This window comes from Alligator sinensis, unplaced genomic scaffold (assembly GCF_000455745.1).
Source record: "Alligator sinensis unplaced genomic scaffold, ASM45574v1 scaffold1382_1, whole genome shotgun sequence".
Classification (NCBI taxonomy): domain Eukaryota; kingdom Metazoa; phylum Chordata; order Crocodylia; family Alligatoridae; genus Alligator; species Alligator sinensis.
The window spans coordinates 191,316-205,951 of NW_005843036.1; the positions used below are offsets into that span (position 1 = coordinate 191,316).

At 53.0% G+C, this 14,636-nt stretch overlaps 1 protein-coding gene across 1 annotated transcript in view; it reads right to left on the reverse strand.

Moving 5' to 3' along the window:
• The window catches only part of KIF21B (kinesin family member 21B), a 48,124-nt gene that overhangs the window by 24,684 nt on the left and 8,804 nt on the right, over positions 1–14,636 (reverse strand). The window contains exons 4-10 of the mRNA XM_025193321.1: positions 8,216–8,365; positions 6,079–6,213; positions 5,399–5,566; positions 4,613–4,728; positions 3,610–3,805; positions 1,780–1,969; positions 1,535–1,598 (exon numbers count right to left, since the gene is read on the reverse strand). Coding sequence (XP_025049106.1) covers positions 1,535–1,598; positions 1,780–1,969; positions 3,610–3,805; positions 4,613–4,728; positions 5,399–5,566; positions 6,079–6,213; positions 8,216–8,365 — 1,019 coding nt within the window. The remainder of the gene's footprint in view (positions 1–1,534; positions 1,599–1,779; positions 1,970–3,609; positions 3,806–4,612; positions 4,729–5,398; positions 5,567–6,078; positions 6,214–8,215; positions 8,366–14,636) is intronic.

The window sequence follows — 14,636 nt, forward strand, 5'->3', positions numbered from 1 at the left end:
ACAGAGAGAAAAGGGGGAACCTTGGTTACAAAAGATCTGCTGTCATCAGGGGTGTAGGATATTCAAGCAGCCCATTCCCCAAGGGAAGAACCCCCTGGAAAGTCTAAGGTGGGATGATGGGTTTCTCCTCTTCTGGAACCTGAACCGCACATGTCATCTGGGTCCAGTGGCTCAGGGGATCTTCTCCCAGGCTGGCCCCTGTGGATGGGTACAAGGGAGACAAACACGCAGGGAGATGCCAGTGGAGAAGGATGCAAGAGCCAGCAGTAGCAGGGCTCACACTCCATGCATGTAGCATATGGGAGCCAGCAGCCACACAGACTCAGACAGGCCATGCCACAGATGCAATATCTTCACTTAGGATAAACACAGACATGGGATTTCTCCCAGGACAAAACCCTTTGTCCTGGGATCCTACAGATGTACAAGCCCATTGTCCCACTTTAAGAACCTGTGGAGCAGAGATGACACTTTTTTTCCCAGAATGATCCTGGCTATTTCAAGTTAAGCGGTGTGTGCAAATGATTGTCCTGCACCTGCTCTGATGCAAGTCAAAACCCTGGACAGCTAGACCAAAGATAAACCAATGTCTGTTTTTACCCTTGGCAATGTGGTAGATGACAATCTACTGGCCACACTGCCTCAATGAGATGCAAAGGCATCTTGCCACAGAGCCCAAGGCTCCCTTCTGGTCCTGAGAGGTGATAGAAGAGACCTGGAGAAAACCATGAGGAACCACCTTGCTGCTGAGGGATTTCCTTCAGCGTCTTAATTGCAATGCTAGGATCAATCGGCACCCAAAGAGGTGTAAGGTTTAACCTTCAGCAACCTGTGCTAGGCAGCAAGCTATTCCTGGGGAGCACAGCTGTCATATGGCTTTACAAGCAGAGGGGTGGCACCCTCTGCAGACGGTAAGTTGGCCCCACTGTGGGGAAGTCGGAGGGGTAATGCTGATTGATGCTGGCTGAGAGTCCAGCCCAGAATGAATGCCAGGAGTACTGTCTCCAGGGCTGTTGATTTCCACAGTGTCAAATCCATATTTATAAGCACTTCCTCTTCAATTGTGTTTACACAAATCCCTTCAAGGCATTTAACTCAGCAATTGGTCACAGCTCCGCAGAACGTGCTGCCAGCCCTGCGCTGGCAGGGTAGGGCAGGGGCAGGAGAGATGCATGGGACAGGGAGGCATTTCCACCCCTGAGTCAGGGCTATTCTTTATATTGCAGTCACCTACAGACCTTCACTGAGATCAGTGCTACTCCATGCTCAGTGCTGTGGAGACACCACAGGCCCTCCCTGATGACTTTACACCCTGAGTAGATGAGAGAGACAAAACGTGAGAGCAGAGGAAGTGACAGGTCCCAGGTCACCCAGTAGATCAGTGGCAGAGCTGGGGTTAGAGCTCGTTCTGGCAGCCACAATGCCAGTTCAGTGCCCTACCTACCATCTCATGCTGTGTCCTGTAGCTCTTCTAGGCTTTGGAGATATGTAACCTCCTAGCAGAGAGGTCGTCTCCTATGCAGTGGGCACCCACCTGAGTTCCTCGATCTCCCGGATGTAGTTCTGGATCAGGGCACCAATGGCCTCGTTGCCGTCACCTGGAGCAACAGAACTGGAGTCACGCTAAACCAAGGACCCCTATGAGAGGAGGCACTTCCCAGCCCCACAAGGGCCTAAGCCCTGGCCTGGCTAGCCTGAAATTCTGCTCCATTGGGTAAGTAGTTTTACTGTTGCTTCTCTATGATTCCCTTCCCATACCCACAGAGCCATCAGCCTCACCTGCCTTGGCCAGGATCAGATTGGCCTCCTGGCTCATCAAGTGGGTGACCCTGTTGTTGATGGCATCTATGGCCTCCTGCATTGCTTTCACCCGCATGCGCAGAGTGTTGTTCTCTTTCTGGAGCATGGCGTTCTCATGGAACAGGTCGCTGTAGCCCTCAGAGCCGTCCTCCCCGATGACGCGCTTACCCTGTGGGGAGAGGAGATGGTGAGACAGAAGGCAGCAGGAGGTCAAAGCAAATCCATGGCATCCAACATTGTGGAACCAGCCCTACCTGCAAGGCACCCAAAGGCTCCACATGATGGAGGATGGGTGCCTCTATGGGCCCCCACAGTAAGAAGAGCAGAGAAGACTTAGGACCCTAGAAAGGCGAGTATTCAAAACAGGGAGGGTGCTCAGGGGGCAGCAGAACAGGGGCCACTAGCAGTTTAAATGCCTTCCCACCTGAGGCTAGTAGCCTGGCCCCCATACCCAAGACCAGGAGTGGGCAAAATGTGGCCCGCAGGCCAAACGCGGCCTGCCAGGCTATTCGATCTGGCCCGTGGATCCCCTAAAAGATTTAGAAAATGAATATTTATCTGCCCCGGGTTGACTGTCACGTGGCCCTCAATGATTTGCCAAAACTCAGTAAGTGGCCCTCCGTCCAAAATAATTGCCCATCCCTGCTCAAGACATTCAGACACCTCCCAGTTTTGAATCTATTTGTTCTCATGCACAGCTGGGCAGCAGCCCTCTTCCCATTGTAAAGAAGGACCAGCAGTCAAGTGACTTGCCCAAGATCACAAGGAGTTTGTGGCTGAGCAGCAAACTGAACTCAGGTCTACTGAGCCCTAAGCTAGTGCACTAACCATTGGACCATGTTTCCTGCCTGCAGAGAGCACCTTGCCATGGGAGACGCATGAATCAGCTCAACAGCAACCTCCAGATGAGTTAGGGCTGATGCTCATGCATGAAGTGATGTCTCTGATGTGAAATATCAGACAGCTGTCAAACAGGAGGATGTCCCATCCTGACTGAGACCCCCCAAATCTTTCCGTATGTTCAGAGTGAGATACCTGCTCCCTTATATTTCCATAGCACTTTACAGATCCTAAAGTAACTGCAACCTACAACACCCCTGAAAGGCAGCCAGCTTTCAGGTGGCAACCAGCTGTCCTGGGTCATAGCCTACATGCCACTCAGCAGGGTGACATTGGACAAGACTGGCAGGGGTGGCACTGTCTACAGATAGCACCCAGAAAAGCTTTGTCCACAGTAAACAGCATTCAGTTCAAAGCTGAAGGGCTGAGTTGCTGCTGCTTGGACTGGAACCCATGGCTCCACAGAGTTCAGGGGTATCTGTACTGCAATGATTCTCGCTAATTTTTTTTTTTTTTACACTCAAGGCAGCCTCCATTAGACTCAAGGCACCTTAAAATGTCAGCTCTTAGTTTTCACTCACTTTCTAACTAAGGAAAAAACAGAGAAACTCTTCAGGTTCTGAGCCAAAATCTCTGGGTTTATCCTAAGAATCATGTTTGCACACCTAACGGTGCTAACATTGCATGGCAACCCACAGCACCCCTGAAAGGATCTCGAGACACCCCAGGGTGCTGTGGCACCTTGGTTGAGACTCATAACAAGATCATAATGACAAGTGTGTCCCTCTAGTGGACAGTCTCAGCAACCATAACAGCCTGCTACCTCAACCCAGTGACCAAAATCCCTCCTTCAGCCCAAATGGCAGCTTGGTGCTGAAGACCCTGGATTCAATTCCCACTGATGACCTTTGCTGCTGATGTGTACACAGCTGCAGTACCCGGCACTCCACCTGCTCATCCACCCCTTACCGCTTTGTACTCCATGAGCTCCATTTGGAGGCGGGCGATCTCAGCCCTCAGGGCGCTGATCTGCTGGCTGGTCTTGTCCTGATTCACCACCACCTTGTTCTTGATGTTGCGGGCCCGGTTGGCATACTTGAGTGTATTCAGGGTCTCCATGAAGTCCCGGTCTGAGGGGCTCACACAAGCAATCATGACGGTTTGGCTGGAAAGGATAGAGGGGGCTAATGAAAAGACAAGGGGCAACAATCCCTCCCTCTGCTGTGCCCCTGGGGCTACAATAACATGGGATTGGGCCACTGAGGTTCAGCCATTTTGAATGGTGGCTTTCCATTGGGACCAAGCTTGGCAATTTGAGTCAAGAAACCCCTTTGGCTTTCATTTACTTTCTCTCTCCCCCAACCCAATGAAATACTCTATAATTTGGGGTGGGGGAATATCAATCAGGTCTTGCCTCTGATCATTATGGGGTGAGCTCACAGTACAGGATGCAGCTGGCTTAGTGACAGCAAAGACCTGCACCAGCCTTGCTCGCTGCCTTCAAAGTGCTATCAGTGGACCCAGCCTGATCAAGCCACTGCAGGGCATTATACAGGCAGATGGGTTCCCACAGGGAGAATGGCACCACAACAAGAAGGAGGTGAGGTTGAAGCTCTCTCATGTTGGGAGGGCTGCTGCCAAGTCCCAGATGGCTAAGGGCTCAGCCGGATTTTGCAAGAGCTAATTCTGCAAAAGCTGGATAATTGCATCTGGTCCTTGGGAGCAAGAAAGGGACAAGACATTTACATTTCAAAGGCACCACTGAGTGGTAGCCAGGAGGATCCCCTGGTTCCTCATCAACCTGCCACCCCAGGAAGTCTACCCAGAACATCAGGTCCTTGAAAGACACGCCCCCCCCCACCCCATTACTCTGGACACTCACAGCCCTGGTGGGTGGCACACTCTGGGGGGAGCCCCAGCTACAGACAGCAGCTGGACAACTTGAAAAGCCCCAACTCAGGGTGCCTGGTACCTGTTCCCCCCAAGGGAGTCCTGGAGGAGTCGAGTCAGCTTCGAGTCTCGGTAGGGCACATGCACCACTTTCTTGCTCTGGTCTCCAAGGGCACTGATGACATTTCCCAAGGCCAGCTGCAAGACAGGGGAAAGGGCTGTGGATGCTTTGACATGGAGAAGTAGACCCTCTACTGAAAACAAAGCTCAGGGGTCTGGAGTCACCAACTTTCCAGTGCACACAAGGGAGCAGCTTTGGACTTCCTGCGTTGGCAGACACACAATGCAGCTCCCTATTTCTGCCCACCTACTGCCTCCACAACCCTGAGACCAGACCTAGAACCTCTACCTGCATGGGGACCTAGCCCCATGCACTTGCCGGTGCTGAGGACTTGATGACAAGTTTCAAACCACCAGAGAAGTATTTTAAGGTTGAACTGGTATCGCTCCCACCTGGCTCAGCCTCTAGCTCCTACCTGTAACTGCCTCCCACAAACAGCAGTCACTGGGCACTGCCATCAGGAAGGGAGTGGGACCTTCCAGATAGGGGTAGGGTTGGGCACAGATAGTCCTACTCCATAAAGGCTGCACAGGATAGCTAGTGACCACATCCATCCCTGCAGACCTAGGCAGGGATTTCAGGAGACAATTGTGGTGACATTAAACAGCAGGCTGGGAGCCAGTCTACCAGAGGGGACCTCAGGAATTGCCCATGTTCACTAGGCCCAGGACACAATCCCCTTTACATCCATCACAGCCCAGTCTCATCTCCTCTCTGCCTCTAAAAGGGAGGCACCAATGGCTGTACCAGACCACAGTTGATGGAGATCCCTTCTTTGGCTCTCTCGCCCGTTGCACCCGTCCGCTTCAGCCTCTCTGAGCCAGCCAGGTCGACAAAATGGAACTTGGCAGTGAGGGTCTCATATTCATTGGTGGGCTGGGGTCCGTCTGGGGGGCAGATCACTTCCCCATTCACCTGCAGTCCAAACACACCACAGAGTGAGAGCCTACCTGGAGCTATAAGTCTCACTAGCACTGATCCCTTAAGTCAGGCACCACTGCAAATCCAGGGCTGGGCATAAACTCAGGTATGGCCTTTCCTTCACTCAGGTCCAAGAAGGTCCCAAGCCATGGCACAAATCCTGCCTGTCAGTATTTGGATCTGCCCAGAGACAAGAATCAGCAGCAGAGTTTTCACTAAGCTTCCCTGAAGGCGAGGCCCAGCCCAGCTTCTTCCTGCATTCTAGACCCAAGATCCCAGACAGCTGCCAACATTTGCTGCTATTGCAGGGAAACAAGAGGTGCCAGTCCAGGTGCAGGTTTGCAAGCCTAACATATCTAAACCTGCTTCCTTGGCTTCCGGACAGCCTGTGATCATAGCCAAGAACCACCCTGGCAAGTGATCATAGCCAAGAACCTCCCTGACCTGAAATGAACAGGGAGGGGACACCTGCTGCTTCCCCTGCCTCCCCCATTACTCAGCCTTACCAGGTCTGGGCGGGCACAGACTCTCATCTGGCACAAGTGGATGGTGAAGATAGCATGGGAACGGGAGCTCTGGACATTCATCTGGGTGCTGGCTGTTGTGCGGGACAGAGCCCCCTGCTTTAGGCACTGGATCAGCTGCAACAATGTGGAAAGGGTTAAGAAGAATCCCCCAAACAACATGGGGAGAAGCATCTCCATATGGCCCGGCAGCTAGCAGCTGGCCCCAAATAGGTCCAACTGGAATGTGAAGCAGGCAGGGAATGTGTTTTGGGGAGCAGAAGGAAGGGCCCTGCAGTAAAAGCCTAGGAACAGCCAAGTGCATGAGGAATATGAGGCAGAGGTTTAGGCTGCATTCCTGTCTGAGTCTTTGGCAAAGCCAGACCCCAGGCAAGCAGGAATGGTGGAAACTAACCTGTGCTCTGCGGCAGAGGGCTTGAGACTCACCCAAGCACCATGTCAGGTGGCTTATTTATATTACACTAGATTCAGATCTGGGGATGCTGGAGGCTATACGGAGACAGACGTGGTTCCAGTCCCAGAGTCAGAAAAGCTGGAGGGTAGAAGGGAATACTGAGGCATTGAGAGGGGCTGGTGTCACAGGGTATCATCTCCAGGGGTGGCCATGAGGCCCCTGGAGTCCCTTTTAGCCCTTGCTCACTCTGTTTTCATTGGACAGTCACCCCTTCTCTCGCCTGCCACACCTTGTTGTAATTGTGTTTATATAAAGGAGGTTGCCCCAGGGCTTCCCAGTCTACTCTCAATCTCCCATGACTACCAGGTGTTTGTGGTTCTCACCTGAAGGGGTACTTGTATGGCTCCATTCCACCCCTACACCACACCCCATGCTCCCTCCTATACCATGCCCCATGCCTCGCAGGTTCCTCCAGGGGCAGATGACTCCATAATCAGCCCTGGCCACAGCTGCAGACTACCTCAGCACCAAAGTGGTAGGAGCACCAAGCCTCCTGTCACAGCTGAGATTTGCCCAAGGCCCCTCAAACAGATCAGTGGCAGAACTACGAATAGAAGCCAGGTTGCATTAGTCTTGGTCCCCGACTAGCACCCTTACCACTAACCACGCTGCCCCTGTGGCATCCTCTAATGTACAGGGAACACTGAGCCAGATTCAAACCTTGGATCCACCCATACTAGTCTTGAATAATGCAACAGGTGAACCAGCACCAGGCACCACACAGAGCAGTGTCTACTCCTAAAGCTGCCTGGACTGCTCTGAAACCTGGCTTCGGTGTGCAGCTCTGTCAAGACACCTGTGTGCCCAGAAGAAGGCCCCAGCAGCCTGATTTCATGCACCTGCATGCCTGGTGTCTGCAGCTGCCCAAGCCACCCATTCATCCCTCCTGGACCAGAGCTTGGTTAACAGCTCTTAAGGGTCAGAGAAAAGAATACTCAAACTCTTTTCAAGTGAGGCCACATACCCATGTCCCCAAGGGTACCCATGTCTCTGGGGGAGCAGGGCCAATCCAAGCCTCCCTGGGGAAGCACAACATGGAAAGGATAGGGGAGTGGACTGAAAGCGCTTCTTCTCTGGCTACAAGTCAGGAGGCAATTAACCCTTTGTTCAAGCTACCATGGGTTCTCTCTCCCATTGTAAGGCTTTGTGCTAAGTGTGGGGAAGAGATGAAGGACCATCCCCTTACCCTGGGAGACAAGACTAAAAACAAGTCCTTGAGACAGCCCTGGGTGCTGGTGGGAGGGGCAGAGGACATATAGCCAAGCACCCTCTCCCTCTCTGATCTCATTTAGGGCTAGGAATGCAGCAGACTAAACCAAAAGTGCATGGTGTTCCCGTGCACTGCCGTTACACTGCAAAGGAGCATGCAGGTAGCTGACCCATCGTCCCTCCAGTCTGCCTTATCCTACAATCACAGGATACCTGACCATCCTAGCAAGAGCCAGACCTAACAGGGGCAGTGAGCAGTCCTGGCCTGCAGAGTGCTGAATGTCCCCTACTCTGTGGGAGAAAAGGTGATGCTGCACTTCCCAGAATTGGTACCCTCCTTTCCAACCCTAACCTATGAGCCGTTTGCCCTTCACTCGCTCCCTACCCACCAAATACAGAACAGCATTCAAGGGGGCTGGGATCTGTGTATCACACGGGACCCCACACACCACTCACCTCATCCTGCGTGTTGATGAGGCGTGAGGTGACACCAGTTGTGTAGATCCCACCATTAGCATCCTCGTGGATTTTGATGTTGGATTTCCGGTGGCGGGAGTCAGGGTCCCTGGCGCTGTCAAACAGGTCCAAGATCTCCTCATTGTACAGCTGAGGCAGAAGGAAGGGAAAAAGCATGGAGTTACTGACAGCAGGGGTCTCAGAGGAGCCCAGCATATGAGTTTGGGGCTGACTTCCTACCATGCCATGAAGGTATGAATAGGGACCATAGTCCTCCTTCCCCTTGTTTCCATCAAACCCCTGGAGTCTTGCTACACTGCAGGAGGGAGCGCACTACAATGCACATGTAGGCATCACTGCAACAATACCAGCTGCAATTTGCTGGTTGGTCCTAACTGCCAGCTAAGCCTGCTGACCCCCAGGATGGGAGCAGGAAGTCTCCCTGGGCTCTGAAGCTTTCTAGCAAGGTCTAAACAGGAATAAGAGGAGACAAAGGAAGAGCCCTTGAGACAGGAGGAAGCAAAATCCCTCTCTCAAGTCTACCCGCGAGTGTCTCCTTGCTGCATGAAGCAGTGCTGCAGAGCTGCACACTTCCACAATGCTGTGCAGCTGTCACCTGGCTAGGGAGAGGGAACATACCTCTAAGCAGTGACAGAACCAGAAGAACCCAGGAGTCCTGGGTCCCGGCCCTGGGTCCACCCTCTCGACCCTGCTTTGTTTTGTCTTAAAGCTTACCAAGAGTGGAAAGAGCCATGACTCTGGCCCTGCAGGGTGAGTGTTCCCTGTATGAGCAGAAATCATTCATTTCACACTGCTGCACGCCTGGAGACCCTGCTTCCTCTGGGGCCTGGAGCATCTGGGATTGATTCCCAGCATCCCTGACAGCATAATTATCCAGAGCAATCAGGCAGACCCTGGCAAGTCAGGCATGCTGGCAAGGGTCATGGACTAACCGACCCGCCCCATTGGAGAAAGGGGCTAATTAGGGCTTATAGCCAGGAGCTCACAGACAGCAGGGAGCGGGAGGCCTATTCTCCCCTCCCCACATTAGCAAAGCACCAGCACACTTCCTTGTTCCCCTGCACAGCAGCTCAGGTATAGCCTATAGGACAGGCCACTAGAGGCTCAGGACTGAACATGGGGCAGAGAGTTTTAGTCCCAGTATGGGGGGAAAGGTTCAACAGGGCAGGGGTGCTGGTGCAGGTAGCGACAGTCCAGCAGAAAGGCCAGGCTCACAACCCCAGGGCTATATCCCCACTGTACTGATGAGGGCCTGAGGCACGGAGAGAAAAATTGCCCTGCCCGGTCACACCAAGTGTGGTAAAGCAGGGTTATAGTTAGGAAACCTGGGTCCAATCCCACAAAGCCCATCCTTCCTCCCTGGCCTGCAGTGCAGCTGGCCCCGGCCAGGTCAGGTAACCTAATTTTCCCTCCGTCGGCTAAGCAGAGATGAATGATGTTGGGCATGTCATTCACACAAGAGGCATCTGCTCTCTTGTGTGAATGACATGCAACATGAAGCTAATGAACATGCTGCTTGGTAAGCTGATGGCCCAAAGGGAAGCTGTGCTGGTGCCTGGCTGTTTATGGCCTTATTCTCTGCCGTTTTAGATTCAACAGTTTTGTGAATTCAGCAGCACCCCATTCAAACACCAGCTTATTATAGTGTTGCTTCTTCACAGCAGGGCTGGGTAGCGGGGTGGGGAGGGAGAGCATCCAGGCAAAGCTGAGCAAGAGACCGTGTTCATCTTCTCACACCTCACAGCACCCTTCAAAGTTGCACCGTTGCCACATCACCCCATTGAGAATTGCTACTCTAGGGACAGAGGACTGGAGTCATTGGGTAGATTAAATGGCCCTGGACTGGAGCTGGGGGACTGTTTTCCCAACCCAGACTTCACAAGTGCTTCCTGTGATGACATATGGGATTTACTGTAACATTTCTGTGTTAATTGCGTTCTTGTTAATTGTGTTCTTGTTAATTGTGTTCTTGTAATAACATTGTGCACCTCAGTTTTCCCCAGCTAACTTATACAAGGGAGGGAAAGAATGGGTTAAAGCAGGGTGCCACAAGTGGCATGGGCAGCCTGTGTGCATGCAACAGATCAGGGAGAGGGCAGACAGGGCAAGGAGTAGAAACCAGAGCAGCAAACTGGGCAGGGAGGAGAAAGCAGAGCAGCAGGTTGGGCAGAGAGAGGAAATTGGAGTGGCACTTGGGGAAGGCATGGGCTTAATTTGTGGCATGCCTGCCAAAAAGGTTGGTCCCTGCTGAGTTACAGAGACAGTGAAGCCAGAGTTGCCTACTGGGTGGGACAGGACAAGATGCAGCACCAGCATCAACAGGATTTGATTAGCTTGGCTGGCACATCAGCAAAGGTAGGATAGCCACTCCAGAGAAGCTGAAGGGATAACAATGGGCAGAGCAGGTTCAAGCAGGGTGGCTAGGTGGCCTGGAGAAGGGGAGCAGCTGAGCAACTTGGAGGTTGAGCAGCTGGGCAGACTGGAGAGAGAAGAGCTAAGTTAACTTTGGGGTGCTTAGGGCTGTGCAGGCTGGGTTGGGGACAGGGTCTTCTTACTCTGTGACCTTTATGCCAATAAATGCTTTCATCAAAGCAGAGACGTCTGCTTTGCTGCTTGGATCTTTGCACTGCACGTGTTCTCCCCAAGAAGACAAAGCCCTCTCAGGGCTGAACTAGAAGCTCCTGGAGTCAGAGTCACAAAACCACCAAGGAGGTCATGGACCAAAAGACAAGGGTCTTGCTCTAGGCCCTTGCTCTAGAAGCCAAGCCTGGGCTGGCTTCAGGGGGCACCCTAAGAGACCAGACAAGGCTGCAGTGGTCCTGAGCAATCACTCCCAAGGGGGACTCCATGACTTTCCCACTCCATATAAAGATGGCACCAAGGCTTTCAGTGTTTTCCAGGGGAGAGAAAGAATAGATTCATAGATATTAGGGTTGTCAGGGACCTCAGCAGATCATCGCGTCGAACCCCCTGCCCTGGGCAGGAAAGAGCACTGGGGTCAGATGAGCGACCCCAGAACAACCCAGAGCCTGGGAGTTGGGGTACTTGTCCAGGATGCAGGAGACTAACACTTCAGCTTGTGCTGTGAGTGAGTGCGATGTCTCACAGGAACACAAGTGCCAGGACCACCAGGCCACTGGCTCTCCTGGGGTGGGGGTTACGGCTGCTTCTCACTTTGACCAGAAATCCCACTGTAGATCCAAGAGCCCTTTCCAACCAGAGCTTCATGGAAGCCAGTCCCTCCCCTTGCAAGTTTTCTTTGCACAAAGCTGCATTTTCAAACAAACAAACGAAAAAGGCTCATCAGAAAAGGCCCCAGCATTAGGCCAGGCTCTCGCCCGCCCAGCCCCTCCACAGGCATTGTTGCGTCAGTGCTCTGCTTGCCAGCTCAGGGCTCCTGCATCAGGGAGCTTGCTGCTCCTGGCCTACTAAGCCTGGTGAGTGGATTCGCTGCAAGTAGCACAAGCGCTCGGCTCAAGGGGCTGGGGAGAAATGACCACAGATGATCTCTGTGGATAAAGGCTAATCTGTTCCACCCTGTCCCTGGGGGAAGCCAGCTCCTAGAACAGTAAAACCTCCCCCTAAGGAGCCTACTCAGGGAGGGGAGAGTCACAAGATACAGATCAGCCTGCAGCTGCAAGGGCTAAACTCCCTCAACCCTGCATGCAGCCGCTTCCGGAGCGCTAACTGTCGCCTGAGCTACAGCTACAGCGTCTGCTATGTGCCGACAGAAGCACCTTTCCTAACAGCAGTGTCCATGTCCCATAGCACTGAGGGGCAATTGCTTTGGGGAGGAGGAGAATTTTGCCCATAAAGAAGGGGCAGGCAGAAGCCCCTAGAATAGCTACCCTGGGACAGCCCCCTGCATTTCACCGCTGGCTTTGCAGGGAGTCTAGGGCTCCCTGGCGCTGTTCTGGCCTGCCATGCAATCCTGGAGCTACAGGCAGCTCTGTCTACACCAGCAGTCTCCCACCAGTACAAGTCCACTGATGACGGTAACTGGATGCAGGCTGGGATAATGGACAGTGCATTGGACCGGGGCTCCAGGCACCCAAGTTGTGTTCCTGGCTCTGCCACAGGCTTGTGCGTGACTGACAGGGACAAGTCATTTCCCACCTTTGTGCCTCAGTTTCTCCCCACTATAATAGTACTGACTGCCTTTGCGAAGCGCTCTGAGGTCCATGGAGGAAGAGTACCTGAGCACTGTCTACGCTAGGGGCTTCTTACCACCACGACAGAGCTCACTGCCCAGATCAAGCTGGGCAGAGCAGGCTAAGGATACAAACAAGCAACTCTGAATATACTGAAGCAAGTAATCTGGAGGAAACTCCTGCCCCCCCAGGCCTCTTGCAGCCAAGGCATCAAAAGTCTCTGAAGCAAAAAAGCCAAAAATATCCCAAATGAAAATAATTTTTTTTTTAAAAATTGGCTACAAACAAACCAGAACTCCACAGGCAGGCCAGGGCCTCTGCAAAACAGCTCCAGTGCCATTAACCCACGCAATGCCGCAGCCTCTGAGGTCCTTCCAGCTAATCCAGCAGCCTCATTGCTTTGCCAAAGCCACAGGCACTGAAACCAGAAGCTAAGCACCCACTGCAGCCACCACACAGGCCTCCTCCTGCATGACTGCAGCATTGGGCCTTCTGAGTCTGTGGCCTCTTGTGCTGAATCCAAGCAAGCTCAATGAGGCCAGGGAAAGTCCCAGATCCTCAGTTACTTCAAACAGTCACAGCGAGCCACCCAGATTTACACAACCCCATCCACTGATCGCTGCTCTCCCAGAGGGGATGTTGTTGGGAGGAACTGAGGTAAGGGAAATCCAGGCTGAATAGCAGGAAAGACTTCCTGACAACCAGGGCAATTAGGTCCTGGGAGCTTATGGGGCTGAAATCCTACCACCCTAGGCATTTAATGAGCAGGCTAGGCTGGAGCCCCAGGGAACGGGCTCCCTGGAGCTGCCAGCCAGGGCAGCAGTGTGTGGGCTAGATGGGTTTCATCCTGTTTCCCTGACTGCCTCTCTCTGATTCTCTGGCTCCCTCTTCAGCTACAGTCAGGGTCCTTGCTAGGGGTCTGCTACTGGGGAGCCACAGCTACCAGCACCAGCTAACTGGAGGAGTGGAGCTCTCTGCCGTTCAAATAACCTTGACCCTGACAAAGGGATTTCAAAGGGAGGTGAGAAGAGTCAGGAAATCCTCCTGTGTCTCACTTCCATCCCAGAACAGACAGCTTAGTAAGCCAAGCTGTTCCCCAGCTACAAATCCTTGGGAATGGAGCCGTGCTGCCAGGTTCTTTAGATCTGGGGTTGGGTTTCCCAGAAGAGCAGGGGAGGGTGCAATGGAAGCTGGGAAGGTTTCCCAAGGGCCAAATGGGGATACAGCTGATACCTGAGAGCAAGTACGGATACACTGCGAGTCATGCAGGCACAGGTACCTGACTTCACATGTCTGTAGGGAGAGGCCCAGGGTGACTCTCCCAGCAGTGAGGGGAGGAGACTCTAATGGATTACATCTTATCCAAACACTGTGATTCCAGTTCTGGCCCAAGCTTGGAAGTGTGCCCTTTGGCAAGCCACTTCCTTGCTCTGTGCCTCAGTTTCCCCACCTGTAAAACAGGCTATCACTGTTAATCTATTTGGCGAGCCTGTTGCAAGAATGAAGCAAACAGCACCTCCAAGGTGATTAATGAGGCCATTAATCTCATGGGAGGATCGCTCAGCAAAATCTGAGCGGTCGCAGAGCTTCCTCTCGTGCGTGGATGACCTCTACCTGACTCAAGAAGTCTATGGGCCAACGAGAGGCAAAGCGCTGCTCGACCTGGTACTGGCTACTGGGGATGACCTAGTCGGCGACCTAGTGATCGATGGGAAGCTGGGTGACAGCGACCATGAGCTGATCACCTTCACCATCCGCCGAAAAGCTGGCAAGTCGGTCAGCAATGCGCAAGTCCTTGACTTCAGGAAAGCCGACTTTGACAAGCTCAGGAGGCTTGTCAGTGAGGCCCTAAGGGACTGTGACCACAGGGAGAGGGGAGTTCAAGAGGAGTGGTTGCTCCTCAAGGGAGCGATCCTCAATGCACAAACTAAGTCTATTCCATCTCGGAGGAAAGGCAGCAAGAGGGCACAGCAGCCCCCCTGGCTCTCCAGGGACCTAGCAGATCTCCTGAGGCTAAAAAGAAAGGCCTACAAAGGATGGAGGATGGGAGTCACCTCCAAGGAGGATTATTCTGCACTGGTCCGGTCCTGTAGGGAGCAGACCAGGAAAGCCAAGGCTGCAACTGAACTCCAGCTAGCTTTGAGCATCAAGGACAATAAGAAGTCCTTTTTCAGATATGTGGGGAGCCGGAGGAAAAGCAGGGGCAACATTGGACCCCTGCTGACCCAGATGGGGCAACTGACAACTGA